Source organism: Hemitrygon akajei, chromosome 16 (genome assembly GCF_048418815.1).
Source record: "Hemitrygon akajei chromosome 16, sHemAka1.3, whole genome shotgun sequence".
NCBI lineage: Eukaryota > Metazoa > Chordata > Chondrichthyes > Myliobatiformes > Dasyatidae > Hemitrygon > Hemitrygon akajei.
Genome location: NC_133139.1, coordinates 75,391,778 through 75,413,334, shown reverse-complemented (window position 1 = coordinate 75,413,334; position 21,557 = coordinate 75,391,778). Strand labels below are relative to the sequence as shown.

The 21,557-nt window shown below is 41.4% G+C and overlaps 1 protein-coding gene across 3 annotated transcripts in view; it reads right to left on the bottom strand.

Moving 5' to 3' along the window:
* The window catches only part of LOC140740193 (CD209 antigen-like protein C), a 49,020-nt gene extending 27,899 nt beyond the window's left edge, over positions 1-21,121 (bottom strand). The window contains exons 1-2 of one of the 3 annotated variants that reach the window (XM_073069207.1): positions 20,952-21,121; positions 19,745-19,864 (exon numbers count right to left, since the gene is read on the bottom strand). In XM_073069207.1, the coding sequence (XP_072925308.1) occupies positions 19,745-19,864; positions 20,952-21,042 (211 nt within the window). In that variant the 5' untranslated portion in view covers positions 21,043-21,121. The remainder of the gene's footprint in view (positions 1-19,744; positions 19,865-20,951) is intronic. The other 2 variants (XM_073069206.1, XM_073069208.1) reach the window with 2 other exon arrangements.
* Positions 21,122-21,557: the final 436 nt, after the last annotated feature.

Genomic DNA, 21,557 nt, shown 5'->3' with positions numbered 1-21,557 from the left:
TATTTGCTTAAATTTTCACCGCCATTCAACAGAGCAGAGCTGACCTGCACCAGGCCTGAAATCAACTTTTGCCATTTCTCATAGCCCAAGTTTTCCTTATCTTCCAATAATTTATGTACTTGCATAAAAATTATTTGATGGTTCTTGCAATTTTCTCTGAAGTAGAGAAATCCGAAGATTCAACACCCTGAGTGAGAAGTATCTACATACTGCAGCTTTAAATCGCAAGCAAATCAGAGCCATAGCAAAGTACAGCGCCAAAAATGACACTTCAGTCCATCTAGACCGTGCTGAACCACGGTATCTGCCTATTCCCATCAATCAGCACTTGGAGTAGACAGCCTTCCGTACCTCACCCATCTATGACCAATGCAAGCTTCTCTTAAAATTTCAAATGTAGCTCCCATGCACCACTCCCCCTGATAGCTCATTCTACACTCTCACAACCGTCTGAGTGAAGATGTTTCCCCTCATTCTTCCTTTACGCTTTTCACCTTTCACTCTTAACCCACGGAAGTAGATTTTACCTCTCCCATTCTGTTTAGCACGGTTTAAGGACAGGAATAATTCCTAGTTTATAACATTGAATACAATAGCAGTGCCAACCAAATGAAACGTGGGCGCACAGTCCATATAGCCGTTTTCTGCATTATGAACAATAAGTCCTGTCCAAAATAGGGCGATGGCTTCTGCATCATCCTAGAAACAAAATTAATGACCCACAGTTAATTGCACCAAACTCTGTTATACCATGAATTATCATATTTCTGACCACGCTAATCACAAGAGTGAACTTAATCTGCGAGATTGTAGACTGCAAGTAATACAATTCAAATCGCTGGCCTCTGGACAGCACATCTACGTTGCTATTCCCTGGGATTTGCAACATTTAATATCAATAGAAAGCATAATCCTGAAGACTTCATATCACAAAAGAATAAGAGTGCAAGGTGTGAGGGGATTATGAGTAACATCAGGAGAATGACACTTCACAACATTGATGCGTGATAGCAAGATTACACGGTCGGCGGAAATGGACAATTTGGTAAGGATGTTCTGAAGGAACATAAAGGTGACGTCACGATGCTGACTGCTGCGTGGTGTCAGATTTGTGATGGAGTGATTAAGTAACACACCGGCAGGGTTTCATCACATGATAGGAAATATTTTTTTCAAAGTGGAGAAGTGGGACGTCTTGACGAATGGAAGGGGCATCAAGTGGTAAAATGTGGAAGTTGTGATGCGCAGCAATGGAGCAAAATAATGTGGACCCGTGTGCTGTCTTCGGTGTTGAAGTAGGATGATGTTGCACATAGTAACAAGAAGGTCACAGGCTGTGGATTAAAGAGGGTAGAATTATGTCAAAGATTCATAGAAAAGTGTAGCACCAAAAATAGCTTACAGTCCATCCAGAGCGTGCAGAGCCATGTAATCTGCCTACTCTCATTGACATGCATCGGGACCATGGCCCTCCTACCTCATCCACGTATCAATGCAAACTTCTCTTGAACGTTTAAATTAAGCTTGCAAGCACTTCTTGTGCTGGCAGTTCGTTCTACACTCCCACGACCTAATTAGCGGAATTAGGCATTGATCGGAATGACGTTGTGGCATCACTGAATCGTGACTGAAAAAAGGTCATAGTTGGGAACTTAAAATGAAAGGACATACTTTGCATTGGAAGGCCAGGAAAGATGGCAAGCGGTGGTGAGGCTCTGTTGGTACAAGATGGAATTACACCTTTATGTGAAGGTGACAGAGAATGTTGAATCTTTGTAGGTGGATTTAAGAAATTGCATGGGTAAAAAAGAATATGGGACTCATATCTAATCCCCTGAATAGTAGCCAAGATGTGGAGTTGAGATTCTGAAGGGAGCTGGAAAAGTCATGTAAAAAGGGTAATGACACAATTTTAATGGGGGACCTCAATGTGCAAGGGAATTGGAAAATTCCGTTTGGCGTCGAATCGCAAGTGTGGGAATTTGTTGGATGCCTAGGAAGTGGCCCTGTAGAGCAGCTTGTACTTCAGCCTACTTGTTGAAAGGCTATTTTAGATTGAGTGTTGTGTAGTAACCCAGAACGTTTTAGCAAGCCTAATTTAAAGGAACACCTTGGAGGCAGTAATCATTATATGATTGATTTCATGGTGTAATTTGCGGGGGAAACATAATTCACATGTGCCTGCAATGGAATAAAGGGAATTACAGAGGCTCGAGAGAGGAGGTAGCCCAGGAGGTTTAGAGGAGGATACTGACGGGGATGATGGCATAGCAAAGATGGCTGAAGTTTCTCGCAATAAATCACAAGGCGTAGGATAGATATATACTACAGAAGAAGTAGTTCTCAAATAGAACAGGTAAGCAGCTATGGCTGAGAAAGGAAGGGGAGAACTGCATTGGAGCCATGGAAAGGGCATATCTGGTAGCAAACGTGAGTGGGAAGCTAGCTGATTTGGGAAGCTCTTAAAATCCAATAAAAGGCAACTAAAAAGACAAAAGACAAAAGAGGAAAATTATGGCAGACTACCCAATAATTTAAAGCAGGATACAAAACATTTTTTTTCAGATACAGGAAGAGGAAAGGGGAGTGAGAGTTGATACTGGACCACTTGAAAACGATGTTGATGAAGTAGTAATGGGGGCCAAAGAAACGGCATATAAACTTAATGGGTACTTAGCATCATTCTTCACTGTGGAATACACGAGCAGTGGGCCAGAGGTCCGTGAGTGTCAGGGAGCAGGAATGAGTGCCATCACTGTTACAAAGGAAAATGAGTGCCATCACTATTACAAAGGAAAATGAGTGCCATCACTATTACGAAGAGTCTCAGCCCGAAATGTCGACAGCGCTTCTCCCTATAGATGCTGCCTGGCCTGCTGTGTTCTACCAGCATTTTGTGTGTGTTACTATTTTATCAAACTGAGTTGGTGAGTTTAATGCAGTTAGTGGGGGGGGGGGGGGAATGGGAGAACACGATAACATTGTGATGCTGAGATTTAACCTGGAACTCACCATCTGAATCTTTTGGAATCACAGCATCTTTGAACCCTAACCCTAACCCTATTCTAATATGCTGGGCAAGTGGTACAGCATGTATCTTGTAATTAGGATTGAACTGGTTGCTGTGTTCCGATGGGAGTCACCCGGATTGGCCTGCTGACCTCCTCCTGTACTATTCTTCTTTCTCAGACATACAATAAATCCACATGTTCATGCTGATTCATTTTTATATGTGATGTCTGTAAAAGCTTTGAATCTGCAGTACACAAAATAATAAAAACAATTCCCTGCATTTTGAAGTAAATCAAACTGATTTGTTACTGCACTCCATACAGCATGATAGCATACACAATGTACTCACAATACACAACATTAAATAGAATTAGAGCTTGGCTGCTGTTGGAATATTTCACATCGTTAGAAGGCAGTATTTTCACAAAGAATGATGGATGTTTGATACATTCTAGGATGGGAAATTGTCTCATGCAAAGCGCACAGCAAATTAATCTTGGTCAGCTTGGAGACACTTCCAATGCTGTTCTGAGAAACATTAAATTTAATATTAAGTTCTTCTCTCTCAGTCTAATGTTAAGTTTCTTTTCCAGTAAAAGGATGTTGATTTTAGCTCCCTCATTCTGTTTCACTCAGTTTAAAGACAATAATTATTTCAAGTTTATAACACTAAATGAAATAGCAGGGCCTAGCAAATGAAGTGGCGTACAGTTGGTAAAGACGCTTTCTGCATTATGAGAAAGAAGTCCTATCCAATATAAGGCATTAGCTTCTGTGCCCATTCTAGATACAAAATTAATTATCCACATTCATCACATCATATTCTGTTATACCATGGATTATCATAGCTCCAACCACCGTAATCACTGAGTTATCTGAATTTGCAAAATCGCTGACTACAGGGAAGACTATTAAATCACTAGCCTATATACAGCACATCCACTTTACTATTCCCTAAGATTTGCAACATTGGATGTCAATTGAAAATTTGATGTCGTTCAGACATTCCAGAAGCGCAATCAATGGCTGGAGCAGAACACTGCGAAATAAATAAAACTACAGATGGGACAAGTTCGGAGGCCATTGTTCGGATTTGGCCAAGATAGAAGTGAGAGTGTCAGGATTTGATGCAAGAGGCTTTGAGCAGAAGAGCCTTGAACCAATGAAACAGGTTAGAAAATTTGGTCTTGGTTACCCATTGTACAATGTTGGCAGGATGACAGATATGGTAGCAGAATGTTCCACCTGTAGGATGTGGGAATTCATACAATCTGATAGTCTCCCTGATGACTACACCTGCAGGATGTGCAGCCAAGTCCAGCTTATGAAGGGTCACAATAAGTTGCTGGGGCTGGAAATGGATGAACTTAGGATCATCCAGAAGGCAGAACAATTCATAGATATGATTGTTGAGCAGGTGGTTACACCCAGAGTACACAATTCTAGGAGTAGATGAATGAACACCGAGCGGAGCACAGACAGAAAGAAGACAGTGTAGGGTCCCACTGTGGCCATTCCCATCAGCAACATGTTGAGGTTGAGTTGGTTTATTGAAGGTTTCCTGGCGCAATATGTAAAAAAATAAACACCTGTAAGAGAAGCTGTACTTGATCTGGTATTGGGAAATGAACCTGAATAGGTGTCACATTTCTCGGTGGGATAGAATTTTTGAGGTAGTGAGCACAATTACAGTTCCTTTACCATAGCGCTGGAGGGGGATAGGAACAGAAAATTTGTGAAAGCATTTCATTGGGTTGGGGGAGATATGATGCTGTTAGGCAGGAACTTAGGAGCATAAATTGGGAGCAGATGTTCTCAGGAACATGTATGGCTGAAATGTGACAAATGCTCATGGAACATTTGCATAGCAGTTGGCAGTAGTATGTTCCATTGAGGGAGGAAAAGGATCTTAGTAAAACAGAACCATTGATGTACAGAGGATATAGAAAATCTAGATAAGAAGAAAGGCTTATGAAAAGTTTCAAGAAACCGGGTACTGTTGGAGCTCCAGAAAATTTCATAGTTGTCAGGAAGGAGCTCAAGAATAAAATTAGGAGAGGTAGAAGGGGCTAGGAGAAGGTGTTGGCAAGGAGAATTAAAAATAACCTCAAGATATTCTGCAAGTATGTAAAGAGCAAGAGGATAAGCCGTCTGGGAATGGGACTAAACAGGTGGAAAAGAGGAGACATGTTCGTGGAGGTGGAGGAGGTAGCAGAGTTACTTAATTTTTTATTTGCTTCAGTATTCACCAGTTAAAAGTACCTTGGCAATTGTATGGATGGCTTACAGCGGACTGAACCACTTGGGTGTACAAACATTAAGAAACGGGATGTGCTGGAGATTTTCAAAGTTATTAATGTACTCTGTACTTCAATGAAATGTTTTCCCTCATTGTCTGCTCCTATCCATCTCCAGTGCCATGGTAAAGGAAATAGAGTTGTGTTAACTACCTCAAACATTCTCTTCCACCGAGAGATGTGACACCTGACCAGGTTCATTTCCCAATACCAAATCAAGCACAGCTTTCCCTCCAGTTGGCTTTTTATATACTGTGTCAGGAACCCTTCCTGAACATACCTAACCATCTTCACCTCACCTAAACCCCTTTCTCCGAGGTGATGCCAGTTAACATTAGGAAAGTTAAAATTTCCAATGATAGCAATCTCTGCAGCCTTGTAGTGGATGGTGGCCTTTGGCGAGGGCCTACAGGCCTGTACTCACTGCAATTTAGAAGAATGAGGGGGCATCTCATTGAAACCTAAAAAATATTGGAAGGACTTTACAGGGTGGATGTAGTCAGTATGTTTCCTCTGATGGTGGTATCCAGAACTAAAGGGCACAGCCTCAAAATTGAGGAACAACGCTTTAAAACAGAGGTAAGGAGTAAATCTTTTAGCCCGAGAGTAGTAAGTCTGTGGAATGCTCTGCCACAAACTGCAGTGGAAGCCTAGTCCATACGTATATTTAAGACGGAATTTGCTCATTTCATGAATGGTCAGAATATCAAAAGATATGGTAAGACGGCCAGGTGTATAGGAATAAAAGGGATCCGTGATCTGCCATGATGGAATGGCGGGACAGATTGAATAGGCTGAATAGCCTAATTCTACTCAAATGTCTTAGGGTCTTATGATGCTCTGAGTGAAGAACATCGAAGTTCCCTGCATTTCGAAGCAAATTATATGGACTATTTACTGATCTCCATACAGAATGGGGGCATACTGAATGTATTCGCAGTACACAATAGTGAATAGAATGAGAGCTCAGCTGCTGTCAGAATATTTCACATCTTTAGAAAGCGGTATTTTCATAGAGAATGGTGGATGTTGGATCCATTCTAAGAAGGACAATTATGTCATGCAGAGTAGACAACAAATTAACTTTGGTCAGCTCATGAACATTTTCAACATTGTTCCAAGAAACTAGAACTTAAAATATCTCTGGGCTCCATTCTTGCAGTCCAAAGTTCATTTTCTTTCAGCAGTAGGATGTGAGAAAGAGGAAGTACATTTTACTTCTCTCATTCTGTTTCGCTTGCTTTATAGACAATAGGTGAAGGAGTAGGCCATTCGGCCCTTCGAGCCAGCACTGCCATTCACTGTCATCATGGCAGATCATCCTCAATCAATACCCCATTCCTGCCTTCTCCCCAAATCCCTTGACTCCGCTATCTTTAAGATCTCTATCTTACTCTTTCTTGAAAGCATCCAGAGAATTGGCCTCCACTGCCTTCTGAGGCAGAGCATTCCACAGATCCACAACTCTGTGGATGAAAAAGTTTTTCCTCAACTCCTTTTTAAACGGCCTACCCCTTATTCTTAAACTGTCGGCTCTGGTTCTGGACTCGCCCAAAATCGGGAACATGTTTCCTGCCTCTATCATGTCCAATCCCTTAATAATTCCAATGTATACAAGCACAATTGCTCCAATCTTTCAACATATGGCAATCCCGCCATCCCGGGAATTAACCTCGTGAACTTATGCTACACTTTCTCAATAGCAAGAATGTCCTTCCTCAAATTTGGAGACAAAGGGTCTCGGCCCGAAACGTCGATAGTGCTTCTTCCTTTAGATGCTGCCTGGTCTGCTGTGTTCCACCAGCATTTTGTGTGCGTTGCTTGAATTTCCAGAATCTGCAGATTTCCTTGTGTCTGCTAAGAATCTAAATCCCAGCCAGAACAGCCAGAAGTGGTAGAGCACCAGCTCCTCAGCCATACATTCTGATCCCCTATCTCCCTGTTCCTGCTCTCACCGGCACGAGGAACTGGAAGCAAACCGGAGACAACCACCCTGGAGGTCCTGCTTTTCAGCCTTCTTATGAGTTCTCTGAAGGTATGCTGCAGAATACCTTCCCTCTTTTTCCCGATGTCATTTGTGCTGACATGCTCTACCGCTTCTGGCTGTTCACCTTCACCCTTGAGGATGCCCTGCAATCGGTCCGTGACGTCCTGGATCCTGGCACCAGGGAGGCAACACACCATCCTTAGATCCCGCCTGTTGCCACAGAAACACCTTTCTGTACCTCTCACTATGGAGTCCCCTACTACCATGGCTCTATCTGCCCTCTGTCTCCTCGGCTTTGCTTCAGCGCCAATTTTTGACTCACAGACCTGTCCGCCTCTCAGACTGGCAGTGTCTTCTGTCCCGACAGCTTCAAAGAGGGTGAACCTGTTTTCAAGAGGTACATCCCCCAGGTTCTCCTGTACTCCAAGCATCCATCCCTTCCTCATCATCGCCCCCCTTCTCTCTTCTGGTATCTTCGGTGTAACGATCTCGCTGTAGGTCCTGTCCAGAAAACTCTTGTTTTCCCAGATGGACCTGACGTCATCCAGTTGATTTTCCAGTACCCCAACATAGTCCTTCAGGAGCTGAACCTGGACATACTTTCCAAAGTTGTAGCAGCCAGAGGCACCATCAGTGACCCCGACCTCCCACATCATGCAGGCATCACACTGAATCAGTTTAACTGCCATTTTTTCACCACTTCTCACCCTTTCTTGCTGTGACATAGTCTCCCCCCACAGCCTCCTCACCGAGGACTCTCGAGGCAAAGAATCATACTTTTCTCACAAGGCACTTCCACTGACAAGGCCACTGCCCTAGAGCAAACCTTGGTTATATTGGCTGATAAATTGACTAATTTGTTTCACTTGACGCACCTCTGCCAACCTTGAAGACAGGAAGTATTTGAAGTTTATAACACTAAATGCAATTGCAGTGCCCACCAACTGAAAGTGTGCGAACAGTCTCTGAAGAAGTTTTCTGCATTACTAAAGGAAGTCAATGGCTTATACTCCCATTCTCGAAACAAAATTAATCACTCACATTAATCACAGCAAATTCTGATATACCATGAATTATCATAGCTACAATCACTCCAATCACCTGAGTTACCTCAGTTTGCAAAACTGTTGACTGCAGGAAAAAAAAATAAAATTGCTAGGCTCTAAACAGCACATTTGCTATTCCCTGGGATTATTGGATGTTAATTGAAACTTTGATGTCGACGGCTTTGCAGGCGTTCCGACTTTCCGGAGCCCCAATCAGCGGCAGGTACACAGTACCGTGAATTCAGTAAAAGTACAGAAGGGACATGCGGGATGGCCATTCTTGGTAGTAGGACAACGCTGAGAGTAGGAGCGTCAGTCTTTGACTCAAGAGGCTTAAGGAATGAAACAGGTCAGAAAACTTAGTTTTCATTACCCATTGTACAGTGCAGGCAGGATGACAGATATGACAGAGGATGCTCCTTCTGTAAGATGTGGGAATTCAAGGTCTCCTGGATGACTACACCTGTGGGATGTTCAGCCAAGTCCATCTCATGAAGGGCTGCATTAATGTGCTGGAGATGGAGATGGATGAACTTAGGATCATCCAGAAGGCAGAGAAATTCATAGATATGGTTGTTGAGCAGGTGGTTACACATGGAGTGCAGAATTCAGAATGAGAATCAGGTTTATTATCACAGGAATGGGACGTAAAATTTGTTAACTTAACAGCAACAGCATTTCAAAGCAATACATAATGTAGCAGAGAGAAAATAAAAAATAAAATAAAATATATAAATAAACAAGTAAATCAATTACGTATAATGAATAGATTTTTTAAAACGTGCAAAAACAGAAATACTGTATATTAAAAAAGTGAGGTAATGTTCAAAGCTTCAATGTCCGTTTTGGAATCGGATGGCAGCTTGTGCTTTCAGGCTTCTGTATCTCCTACCCGATGGCAACACTGGGAAAAGGGCATGCTATGGGTGCTAGAGGTCTTTAATAATGGATGCTGCCTTTTTGAGATAACGCTTCCTAAAGATGTCCTGGGTACTTTGTAGGCTAGTACCCAAGATGGAGCTGACTAACTTTTCAAACTTCTGCAGATTCTTTCAGTCTTGTGCAGTAGCTCCTCCACACCAGACAGTGATGCACCCCATCAGAATGCTCTCCGCGGTAGCACTATATAAGTTTTTGAGTGTATTTGTTGAGATGCCAAATCTCTTCAATAACCGAATAAAGTATAGCCGCTGTCTTGCCTTTCTTTATGACTACATCAATATGCTGGGACCAGGTTAGATCCTCAGAGATCTTGATACCTTGGCACTTGAAGCTACTCACTATCTCCACTTCTGATCCCTCTGTGAGGATTGTAATATGTTCCTTTGTCTTACCCTTCCTGAAGCCCACAATCAGCTGTTTTGTCTTACTGACGCTGAGTGCCAGGTTGTTGCCTCTGCACTATTCCACTAGTTGTCATATCTGAATCTTGTATGCCCTCTTGTCACCACCTGAGATTCTACCAACAATGGAATAGATGAGTTAACACCAAGAGAGGTGCAGGGAGAATGAAGTCAGTGCTGGGTTCTGTTGTGCCCATTCCCATCAGCAAGGTATACCCTTCTGGATTGTGTTGAGTGGGATGCCCTGTCTGGGAAGGGCAGACTAATAGCCCTGTGGTCATCTCTGAGCCTCAGAAAGGGAGGGTGCAATCAGATGGAACAAAAGTCACAGGGAACTCAACAGTTACATGGACAGATAGGAGATTCTGCAGCTGCAATAGAGACTCCAGGATAGTCTCCCGGGTGTTAGGCTCCAGGATGTCTCTGAGTGGTTGCAGACTATACCTGTAGGGGTGCTGAGCAGCCAGAGGTATTACTACATGTCAACAACACAGCAGGCAAAAAAGGTGGGCCATTACTAATCAGGGACAGCATCACAGCTGCCGTAAAGGAGGAAGTCATGGAGTGATTGTCTATTGAGTCATTGTGGGTGGAAGGCAAAAACAGTAAAGGGAGAAATAATCTATTCGGTGTTTTTTAAGACTCCCAAGAGTAACAGAGACATCAAGGAACAAATAGGGAGGCAAATTCTGGAAAGGTGCAATAATAATATGGTTGTTGTGCTGGGAAATTTTAACTTTCATAATCCTGACTGGCATCACCTCAGAGCAATGGGTTGAGGTGAGGTGGAATTTGTTAGATGTGCAGGGAATATTTCCTGACCAAACAGATGAGAAGGTGTACTTGATCTGGTCTTGGGAAATGAACTTGGTCAGGTCTCATTTCTCTAGATGGGAGAGCATTTTTGACGTAGTGATCACAACTCCATTTCCTTTACTGTAGCACTGAAGAAGGATAAGAGCAGAGAATTTGGGAAAGCATTGCATTGGGGTAAGAGCAGGAACTTAGGAAAAAAATATAGGAGCAGATGTTCTCAGGGAAATGCACCGTAGAAATGTGGCAAAACTTTCATTGAAGCAGGAATCCGGTAAAAGAACCATGGCGTACAAAAGGAGTACAGAATCTAATTAAGAAGAAAAGGTTACGAAAAATTTCAAAAGCTAGGTACTGTTAGAGTACCAGAAAATCTCCAGGTTGCCAAGGAGGAGCTCTGGAATGGAATGAGCAGAGCCTGAAGCAGCCAGGACAAGGCCTTGGCAAGCAGGATTAAGGAAAACCCCAGGACATTCTACAAGTATGTTCAGAGCAAACAGGTGAATCATGTGAGATTAGGACTAGAGAGGACTAAATGTGGGGAAACATGCACCTAGAGGCAGAGGAGATAACAGAGGTACTTAATTAATATTTTGCTTCAGTATTGACCAGTGAGAAGGACCTTTGCAATTTTGTGTATGTCTTACAGCGGATTGAACCTCTTGACTGTCCCGGCATTAAGAAAGTGGATGTGCTGGAGCATCTGAAAGCTATTAAGTTAGATAAATCATGAGGACCAGACAAGACATACACCAGGCTACTGTGGGAGCAGCGGAGGAGATCACTGAGTCTCTGCCGATGATCTTTACATTATCAATAGGGACAGGAGAAGTACCAGAGGACTGGAATGTTCCCAATGTTGTTCCCTCGATCAAGAAATGGTGTAGAGATGACACAGGAAATTATAGACCAGTGAGTCTTACTTCAGTGGTGTGCATGTTATTGGAGAAGATCCTGAGAAGCAGTATTTATGAGCATTTGTAAGGATACAATCTGATAAGGCATAGTCAGCATGGTTTTGCCAAGTGCAGGTCATGCCTATCCAACCTGAATAAATTCTTTGAGGATATAACAAAACATTGATGAAGGTGGAACAGTGGAGGAAGTCTATACGGATTTCAGTAAGACATTTGATTAAGTTTCCCACGCAAGGAGACTCAAAAAGTAATGAGGCAAGGAGACCTTGCTTTGTGAATCCAGAGTTTGCTATCCCACAGATGGCAAAGATTGAGGAAGCCCTGCGAGTGTTTGATTTAATTCCTACATCTAACCTCTGGCATTACGCAGCGGTCAGCATCATGACATCACCTTTATTCCTTAAGAACATCGTCACCAACTTGTTGACATTCCCACCTACCGTGTGAGCTTGTTAGCATGCATCAACTTCGAGAAGCGACTGTCTCCCGATATCACCTTTAATCCACTACATCTTGCTCTCGATGAGTTCTGATTCTTTTGTGATATGAAGCTTCCAGGAAAACGAATTTGATTGACATCAAATGTTGCAAATTCCAGGGAATGGCAAAGCGGAAGAGCTGTTTAGAGGCTACCAATTTTGATTATATTTCCTGTCGTCAATTATTTCGCAAACTAAGTTCACTCATGTGATTGGAGTGGCCAGTGTTATGATAATTCATGATACAACAGAAATCGATGCGATCAATTTGGGGTGATTAATTTCGTTTCTAGAATTAACGCAGAAGCCATCACCTTATATTGGACAGGACTTCTTGTTTGCAATGCAGAAAACGTCTATACGGTGCTCGTTACATTTGGTGAGCACTGCTTTTGCATTCAGTATTAAAAACTGGAAACAATTCTTTCCTTTAAACTGGGCGAAGTAGAAAGAGGGAAGTCAAATCTACTCCGCCTTACTCACATTCTACTGGGAAACAATCGGAATTTTAGAAAAGAGCACAGAGATATTTTTAGCTTTGAGTTTTTAGTACAAAGTTGGAAGCACCTACGTGCTGAACAAAGATACTTTAATTTGCGCTCTGAATGACAGAATTTTCTTCCCGGAAGAGATCCAACATCCACTATTCTTTATGAAATTACGGCATTCTCACAATGGGGAATATTCCTGCAGTAGCATGGCTCTCATTCTCTTCAATGCGGTGCACTGTGAGTGCACTGAGTATGCCCTCATCATGTACGCAGTCACAGACAGTTTACTTCGTTGAGAAATGAAGGGAATTTTTAAAAAATATTTTGTGTAATGCAACTTCAAAGCCTTAGAGTACAAATATTAACGTGAATCAACATGAACATTTTGAGTTATTGTACAATTGAGAAAGAACAATAATGCAGAAGAAGGACTGGCCTAGATGGGCTGAATGGTGTTTATTAGCTCTGTACTTCTCTGAAACTCTATGATATTTATTCTACCTTCTTTATTCCACATCTTCTGATCTCTTTGTTACCACATACATTATCATACATTATCACTGGAAGTTACAGAACACGCCAACGCTGTGCAATCCACATAATTTCTCTCTCTTGCTTTCCATGACGATTTCCACTTTCTACCACTTGGTCACTGCTTTAGGATTGACATCTTGCTCTTCTGTTTTTTAAAAATATTATCCATGATTTGATGTAGTTCTGACTGGTGGGTTAATTAATCCCTACATCACAAATCTGACATCAAGCAGTGGTCAGCATCATGACCACACCTTCATTTTGCTAAAGAACAACATCACCAATTTGTTGCCATTCCCACCTACCATGTGATGTTGCTATCACACACCAAACTTGTGAAATATCTGTCTGCCGATATTACTCTTAATCCCCTCGACCTTGTACTCTGTGTGCTCTTATTCTTTTGAGATAGGAAACCTTCATGAATACATTTTAGAACATTGAACATAGAAATCTACAGGACATTACAGGCCTTCAGTCTATAATGTTATGCCGATCATGTACCCTACTCTAGGAACTGCCTCGAATTTCCCTACCGCATAGACCTTTATTTTTCTGACCTCCATGTACCTCTCTAAGTGTTTCTTCAAAAAACCTTATTGTACCTGCCGCAACCACCGTTGATGGCAGTCCTTTTCCCCGTATGCAGCACACTATGTGAAAAGCTTACCTCTGACTTCCACCTTCTACTTATTTGCAAGCACCTTAATACTGTGCCACTTCGCATTTGCTATTTCAGCCCTGGAAAAAAAAGCCTCTAGATATCAACATGTATAAAGCCTTTTATCATCTTATACACCTCTATCACATCTGTTGCTTGAAGGAGAAATGGTCAAGTTGACTCAAACTATTGTCATAAGACATGCTCTCGAATCCAAAAAAAATCCCTGTAAATCTCCTCTGCACTTTCTCTTTAGTATCCGCATCCTTCCTGTAGTGAGGTGACCAGAACTGAACACAGTACTCCAGGTAGTGTCAACCTAAAGTCTTGTATAGCTTTAACACAACCTCACTGCTCTTGAACTCAGTCCCATGTTAGATGAAGGGGATCACACTATGAGCCTTCTTAACAACACTGTCAAATTGCACAACTTTGAAGAGAGGTCCAGGAAAAAATCTCTGCCAAAGACCACTGGTCACCATCATCCATACAAAATATGAACCATCTACAACCATCCTGACTGTCACCCTGTTTCCTGTGTCCTGCACTCTATATATTCTGCCTATCCGAATATCTTATACGTCGCTATATTGTCATATATGCCAATGTAGCAAGGCTGGAAAGTTAAAAGGCATGGCTCTCCGGCTACTGAAACAGTGTTACAAAGGTTTATTCTGGTTTCATTCTACTGTTGTGGACATGGTGGAGGATTACAAATACCTGGGGATACGAATTGACAATAAACTGGACTGGTCAAAGAACACTGAAACTGTCTACAAGAAGGGGCAGAGCCGTCTCTATTTCCTGAGGAGACTGAGGTCCTTTAACATCTGCCAGATGATGCTGAGGATGTTCTATGAGTCTGTGGTGGCCAGTGCTATCATGTTTGCTGTTGTGTACTGGGGCAGCAGGCTGAGGGTAGCAGACACCAACAGATTCAACATGCTCATTCGTAAGGCCAGTGATGTTATGGGGGTGGAACTGGACTCTCTGACGGTGGTATCTGAAAAGAGGATGCTGTCCAAGTTGCATGCCATCTTGGACAATGACTGCCATCCACTCCATAATGTATTGGTTAGGTACAGGAGTACATTCAGCTAGAAACTCATTCCACCGAGATGTAACACTGAGCGGCATGGGAAATCATTCCTACCTGTGGCCATCAAACTTTACAACTCCTCCCTCAGAGTGTCAGACACCTTGAGCCAATAGACTGGTCCTGGACTTACTTCCACTTGGCATGATTAACCTATTATTAGTTAATTATTTATGGTTTTATATTGCTATATTTCTTCACTATTCTTGGTTGGTGTGACTGTAATGGAACCCAATTTCCCTCGGGATCAATAAAGTATGTTTGTCTGTCTGTCTGTCTGTATGTCTGTCTGTCTGTGATAGACAACATGAATATAATTCATTTATTTCCATATCTGTCCTTTCATATTGTATACTCTTGCAAAAGTAATTCTTCCAGCACCAGAACTTCTAGTTTTAACAGATCAACCATCACAATATGTGCCACTTTGAACAAGATTCCACCAGTCACAAATTCTTCTCTAGTGGCCTTTTGACGTGAGTGTTATTTTTTTGTCTGCCTAGTCACTCGTATTGCTCCATAAATCACTTCCTCTTTTCTAACACCATTTTCAAAATATAACCACAGAATGAACAATGCATGCGCTCTCATCTATTCCCTTCTAACAATTCAGCAATCCAGGCAGTCCTACCACGATCATCATTGATTCAATCGGACATCTTCCAACATAGCCTACTGCATTTTGAGTTCACACAGTAGCCTCCATTCTGCAGGAACACTATCTGTTAAATGTCTACTTTTTAGAGCAGTGGTATTCTTTGCGCAGAAGCAACCAGGGTTTCTTACTATGCACTGCTATCACTTCTATTCTCACTGATCTGTCGCTGGTCTACATTACTGTCCTCACAAGGCCTCAAACAAACAAGAGGAACAGATAGATAGATAGATAGATAGATAGATAGATAGATAGATAGATAGATAGATAGATAGATAGATAGATAGATAGATAGATAGATAGATAGATAGATAGATAGATAGATAGATAGATAGATAGATACTTTATTCATCCCCATGGGGAAATTCAACTTTTTTCCAATGTCCCATACACTTGTTGTAGCAAAACTAATTACATACAATACTTAACTCAGTAAAAAATATGATATGCATCTAAATCACTATCTCAAAAAGCATTAATAATAGCTTTTAAAAATTTCTTAAGTCCTGGTGGTAGAATTGTAAAGCCTAATGGCATTGGGGAGTATTGACCTCTTCATCCTGTCTGAGGAGCATTGCATCGATAGTAACCTGTCGCTGAAACTGCTTCTCTGTCTCTGGATGGTGCTATGTAGAGGATGTTCAGAGTTATCCATAATTGACCGTAGCCTACTCAGCGCCCTTCGCTCAGCTACCGATGTTAAACTCTCCAGTACTTTGCCCACGACAGAGCCCGCCTTCCTTACCAGCTTATTAAGACGTGAGGCGTCCCTCTTCTTAATGCTTCCTCCCCAACACGCCACCACAAAGAAGAGGGCGCTCTCCACAACTGACCTATAGAACATCTTCAGCATCTCACTACAGACATTGAATGACGCCAACCTTCTTAGGAAGTACAGTCAACTCTGTGCCTTCCTGCACAAGGCATCTGTGTTGGCAGTCCAGTCTAGCTTCTTGTCTAACTGTACTCCCAGATACTTGTAGGTCTTAACCTGCTCCACACATTCTCCATTAATGATCACTGGCTCCATATGAGGCCTAGATCTCCTAAAGTCCACCACCATCTCCTTGGTCTTGGTGATATTGAGACACAGGTAGTTTGAGTTGCACCATATCACAAAGTCCTGTATCAGTTTCCTATACTCCTTCTCCTGTCCATTCCTGATACACCCCACTATGGCCGTGTCATCAGCGAACTTCTGCACATGGCAGGACTCCGAGTTATATTGGAACATCCTTTTCCTCGTCTACTGGCAACTATAGCCTTTCAGATTCAGTCGAATTCTGCAATGTCTGAGAACCCACTTTCTCTGTCTTTATTACAATTGCGTATAAATCATTCATTTGTGATTTCGAGCCAATCCTCTGTCCATTAGTAAAGGATACGTCAGCTAGTTCTGATGTACACGGGATTTTATACTCTTTTAGTTCTATTGGTAGTATCCACTGAAAGTCATTGACAAACGTGATAATATTCATTCCTCCGCCAGCTACCATGCTTAATCCAGAACTCATGCTGTTGAACATATTTTTGCTTTACCACTTGGCTGACGATGGCTTTTCTGGTCCTGATCCTTACGTGTTTCTTTGTGCTTCTTCAGCAGAAACTGGACAACACACCTTGAAATTCTCTCTGCACAGAAATTATGCTTGGAAGATAATTTGCTGATGTAGGATGACCACCTTTTTGTCTTGTCGCAATGGTATAAGAAATGACTATTTGAAGGTTAAACTTTCACATCTGCCACATACTTTTTATTTTCGTTTGGTTGTACTTCTCCCAGTTTGATTCCATCTACACCGGTTTCTGTTAATCAGTTTACATCATGCAACGCATCATGTACTTGATTGTTAGCACATGTTTGTTATCTTTCTTCAGTCATGCATTGTACTAGATACCGACAAAGTAATCAAGTTTTGATTTGAAATCTGGAGCCTTAAACATTATGTTAATTACTTTAACAAAATACTGAAAAAAGCCTCTGTAGCTTTCAATTGTTTATGGAAAATGAATGTTTGAAGTTCTAAAACTTACCCTTTTCTTCTGAAACTACAGCACAGAATAATAAAATCTAAAACAAAATTTTGATAAAGTATCACGAGTGCCTAGCTAGAGTTTGCACAGTAATGAAGATAGATAGATAGACAGACATTTAGAGAGAGGGAGAGATGCAGGATGTGGGAGCTATATATCAGCACTCACCTATCCTGAGTTCACAATGCTTTTGAACTTTTTCTACATTGCCTGTGTGGGGCCTCCAGCTATGCAACTTCTGCGATACTGTCAGACTACTTCCTTGATTTCAGGCAATATTTCCTCTACTTATACTGATCTCTGAAGTACAAACTCTATTTCCAGAAAAGTTGAGATATTTTCCAAAACGCAACTGAAACAAAAATCTGTGATATGTTAATTCACGTGAACCTTTATTTAACCGACAAAAGTACAAAGAAAAGGTTTTCAATAGTTTTACTGACCAACTTAATTGTATTTTGTAAATATACACAAATTTAGAATTTAATGGCTGCAACACACTCAACAATAGTTGGGACAGAGTTAAAATAAGATTGAAAAGTGCACAGAATATTCAAGTAACATTGGTTTGGAAGACTCCACAGTAAGCAGGCTAATTGGTAGCAGGTGAGGTATCATGACTGGGTATAAAAGTAGCGTCCATCAAAGGCTTAGTCTTTGCAAGCAAGGATGGGTCATGGATCACCCCTTGGTGCCAAACTTCGTGAGAGAATTGTTAGTCAGTTCAAAAGGAACATTTCCCAATGCAAGATTGCAGAGAATTTAGGTCTTTCAACATCTACAGTACATAATATTGTGAAAAGATTCAGAGAATTCAGAGACATCTCAGTGCATAAAGGGCGAGGTCGGAAACCACTGTTGAATGCGCGTGACCTTCAAGCCCTCAGGCGGCACTGCCTAAGAAACCGTCATGCTACTGTGACAATTATAGCCACCTTGTCTCGGGAGTACTTCGGAAAACCATTGTCACTTAACACAGTCTGTCGCTGCATCCAGAAATGCAACTTGAAACTGTATTATGCCAGGAGGAAGCCATACATCAACTCTATGCAGAAACGCCGGTGAGTTCTCTGGGCCCGAGCTTATCTCAGATGTACCGAAAGACTGTGGAACTGTGTGCTGTGGTCAGATGAGTCCACATTTCAACTAGTTTTCGGAAAAAACAGGCGTCGAGTTCTCCGTGCCAAAGATGAAAACAACCATCCTGATTGTTATCAGCGTAAGGTGCAAAAGCCAGCATCTATGATGGTATGGGGGTGCATCAGTGCCCACGGTATGGGTGAGTTGCATGTATGAGAAGGTACCATTGACTCTGAGGCGTATATTAGGATTTTAGAGAGACATATGTTGCCATCAAGGCGACGTCTCTTCCCGGGACATCCATGCTTATTTCAGCAGGACAATGCCAGACCACATTCTGCACGGGCTACAACAGCGTGGCTTTGTAGACACAGAGTGCATCTGTTTGACTGGCCTGCTGCCAGTCCAGATCTATCTCCTATTGAATATGTATGGCGCATCATAAAGAGGAGAATCAGACAACGGAGACTACGGACAGTTGAGCAGCTGAAGTCTTATATCAAGCAAGAATGGACAAAATTTCCATTTGCAAATCTACTACAATTAGTATCCTCAGTCCAAAATGATTAAAAAGTGTTATTAAAAGGAAAGGTGATATAACACAATGGTAAACATGCCTCTGTCCCAACTTTTGTTGAGTGTGTTGCAGCCATCAAATTCTAAATTTGTGTATTTTTACAAAATACAATTAAGTTGGTCAGTAAAACTATTGAAAATCTTTTCTTTATACTTTTGTCAGTTAAATAAAGGTTCACATGAATTAACATATCACAGATTGTTGTTTTTATTGCATTTTGGAAAATATCCCAACTTTTCTGGAAATGGGGTTTGTACATTAGGTTTTTGACATACTCTAACTCCACACTACGGAAAACAGCATGGGGGAGGTGTAGGGACCATGAGGGTGATCTTGCAAGTTATGAATATTCTCATGATTTTCTGCTTCAACAAACCCAGTTCTTCCACATTATTTCAATAAATTGAGCCTTTAACTACTGGAACTGAAATAACATTACATAAGTCGTCTTCCACTGAAAACTCGCAAATAAAAGTGTCAATAGATGCGCAAATAAATGATCATTGAAAAAAGAAGTATCTGATTGATGTATGGAGCTTAATTCAAGATTTCCCTTTACACAGCATCCTCGATTTATAACAACGTCACTACGCCTTACTAACTAATATAGTAATAGTAACAACTTTGTTCATATCTCCTGGGTATTACATGCGTTTACAGAGTTTTGATAATTCGTATTGTGGAGCTAATGTAAAAAAATACTGCATCATTGTGCAACTTACTCAGCATAACTGCAGTGATGATAGCCACAACAGACAGAAAAATGCAGACACCCAGGAGGACATAGATCACTCTGAGAGAGAGATTTCTTTGGCCCAGCTCCATTGGCTGGACATGGCACTCTGCAAAATTCAAGTGAAAATCATCACTGAGAGAAAGATGTAGAATCCAAATCTTTTTGATCTGGATACGGGAAGAGACAAAATCTGACCATCCAAAAGCTAACTTCACACTATAAAATTCGTTCCCCTTTGTATGTTTGACAAAAATTCCACAGGGAACAGAGCAGGTGCATGTTCTGCATATTACCAGAACAGCATGTTTTCAATAGTCGGAGAGTCTAAGACCAGAGGACACAACCTTAAAATCTAAGGATCGCTTTGGGACAAAGAGGAGGAAAAATTTCATTACCTAGAAATTGTCCACCTGTGGAAGTTATTGCAACAGACAGCTGTAGAAGGCAATCCTTGCATTTATTTAAAACGGGGTTGATGGGTTCTTGAACAGTTAGGGTGTCTAAGGTAACAGGAGAATGGCATTGAGGGGGAAATAAATCAACTATTTTCGAATGGTGAAGCATACTTGATGGACAGATTGGTCTAATTCGTTTTAAGTTCTGTTCCTGAAACATCAACATTTCTATAATCTTTCCACAAGTAAAGCTTTCAGCCGATAATCCTTGGATTCACTGTTTCACCTTCTCTGTATTTAATTCAAAGGAGTATGCTTTGCTCCTCTCCAATTCATCTTCTGATTCAGAATGTTGCATAAGATGATAAAGCTCCCTGGGAAGGGGTACATATACTGGAAATATTGGGTAGTAACTGCATTCTCCCAGACTAGACTTATACATAAATAAATGGAATTCTGTCTTCTCATATCTTTTGCACTTCAATATGTCACCACTCAATTTTGCATTAAACAGTTTTACCTCAATCTCTCCACATATCATTGGTCATAAGAGAAGAATGCTTGACTTCTCAGGGACATTCATCCCCATTTCAGGTTATGTTAGTAACACTTGCCTCTGAAGCAAAACCATGTTTCATTTCTCTTCTACCATTCAAATCAGCTCAGCCTTTTGAGGGGTTCTACTGACAACATACACTCTCGAATGTCCTTTTCACTTCTGTTAATCGATCTGAAGTTGCAAAATTGTTGCTCAGTAATTTAGAAGTAACACGTGAAATAGGTGACATTGGCATTTACCTGGCTTCAAAGATTCTCCGTTGTCACCCGCTCTTCCTCTTTGGCATTCAATAAGTTCTTTAGCATTTTCATAAGTATTCTCCAACTCCATGCTTTCAGTTGTCACGTTTCTTGTCTTTGATGAATCTGTGAGACAAAAGGGAAGTAAAATTCTTTAATACACTTCCTCTCACTGAGCTGCCAACACTGCATTTTGAATTCAGAAGTCTCAAGTGTGCAAAGGGAATGCAGATAGCTGTACTTTAAGCATTGGTATTGAAAGCGTTTGTACCATGAGCTGACCAATGTGATTCAGCTTTGGGTTCCTTATGAGATCAATTGTTTATGTAAATAGTGAACAACAGAGTTTCCAACACAGACTATTAGGGATCCCAACGTGCCAGAGGCTTCCGGTAAGGGAATTGGATTTCAGCCATCACTATCTGCTTCCCAGCACCGTGGCAATTGTTAGCTGCACCTCGCTAGCTTCACCTGAATCCCATACAACTCATTTTGGAAGGGTGTTAAAAACTGTATGTTCTGCAAAGTGAAACAGCCAACTGATTTTTCATGTTGCATTGATTTGAGAAACGACTCCAACCTTCCGACCAGAAAGTCAATTCAACT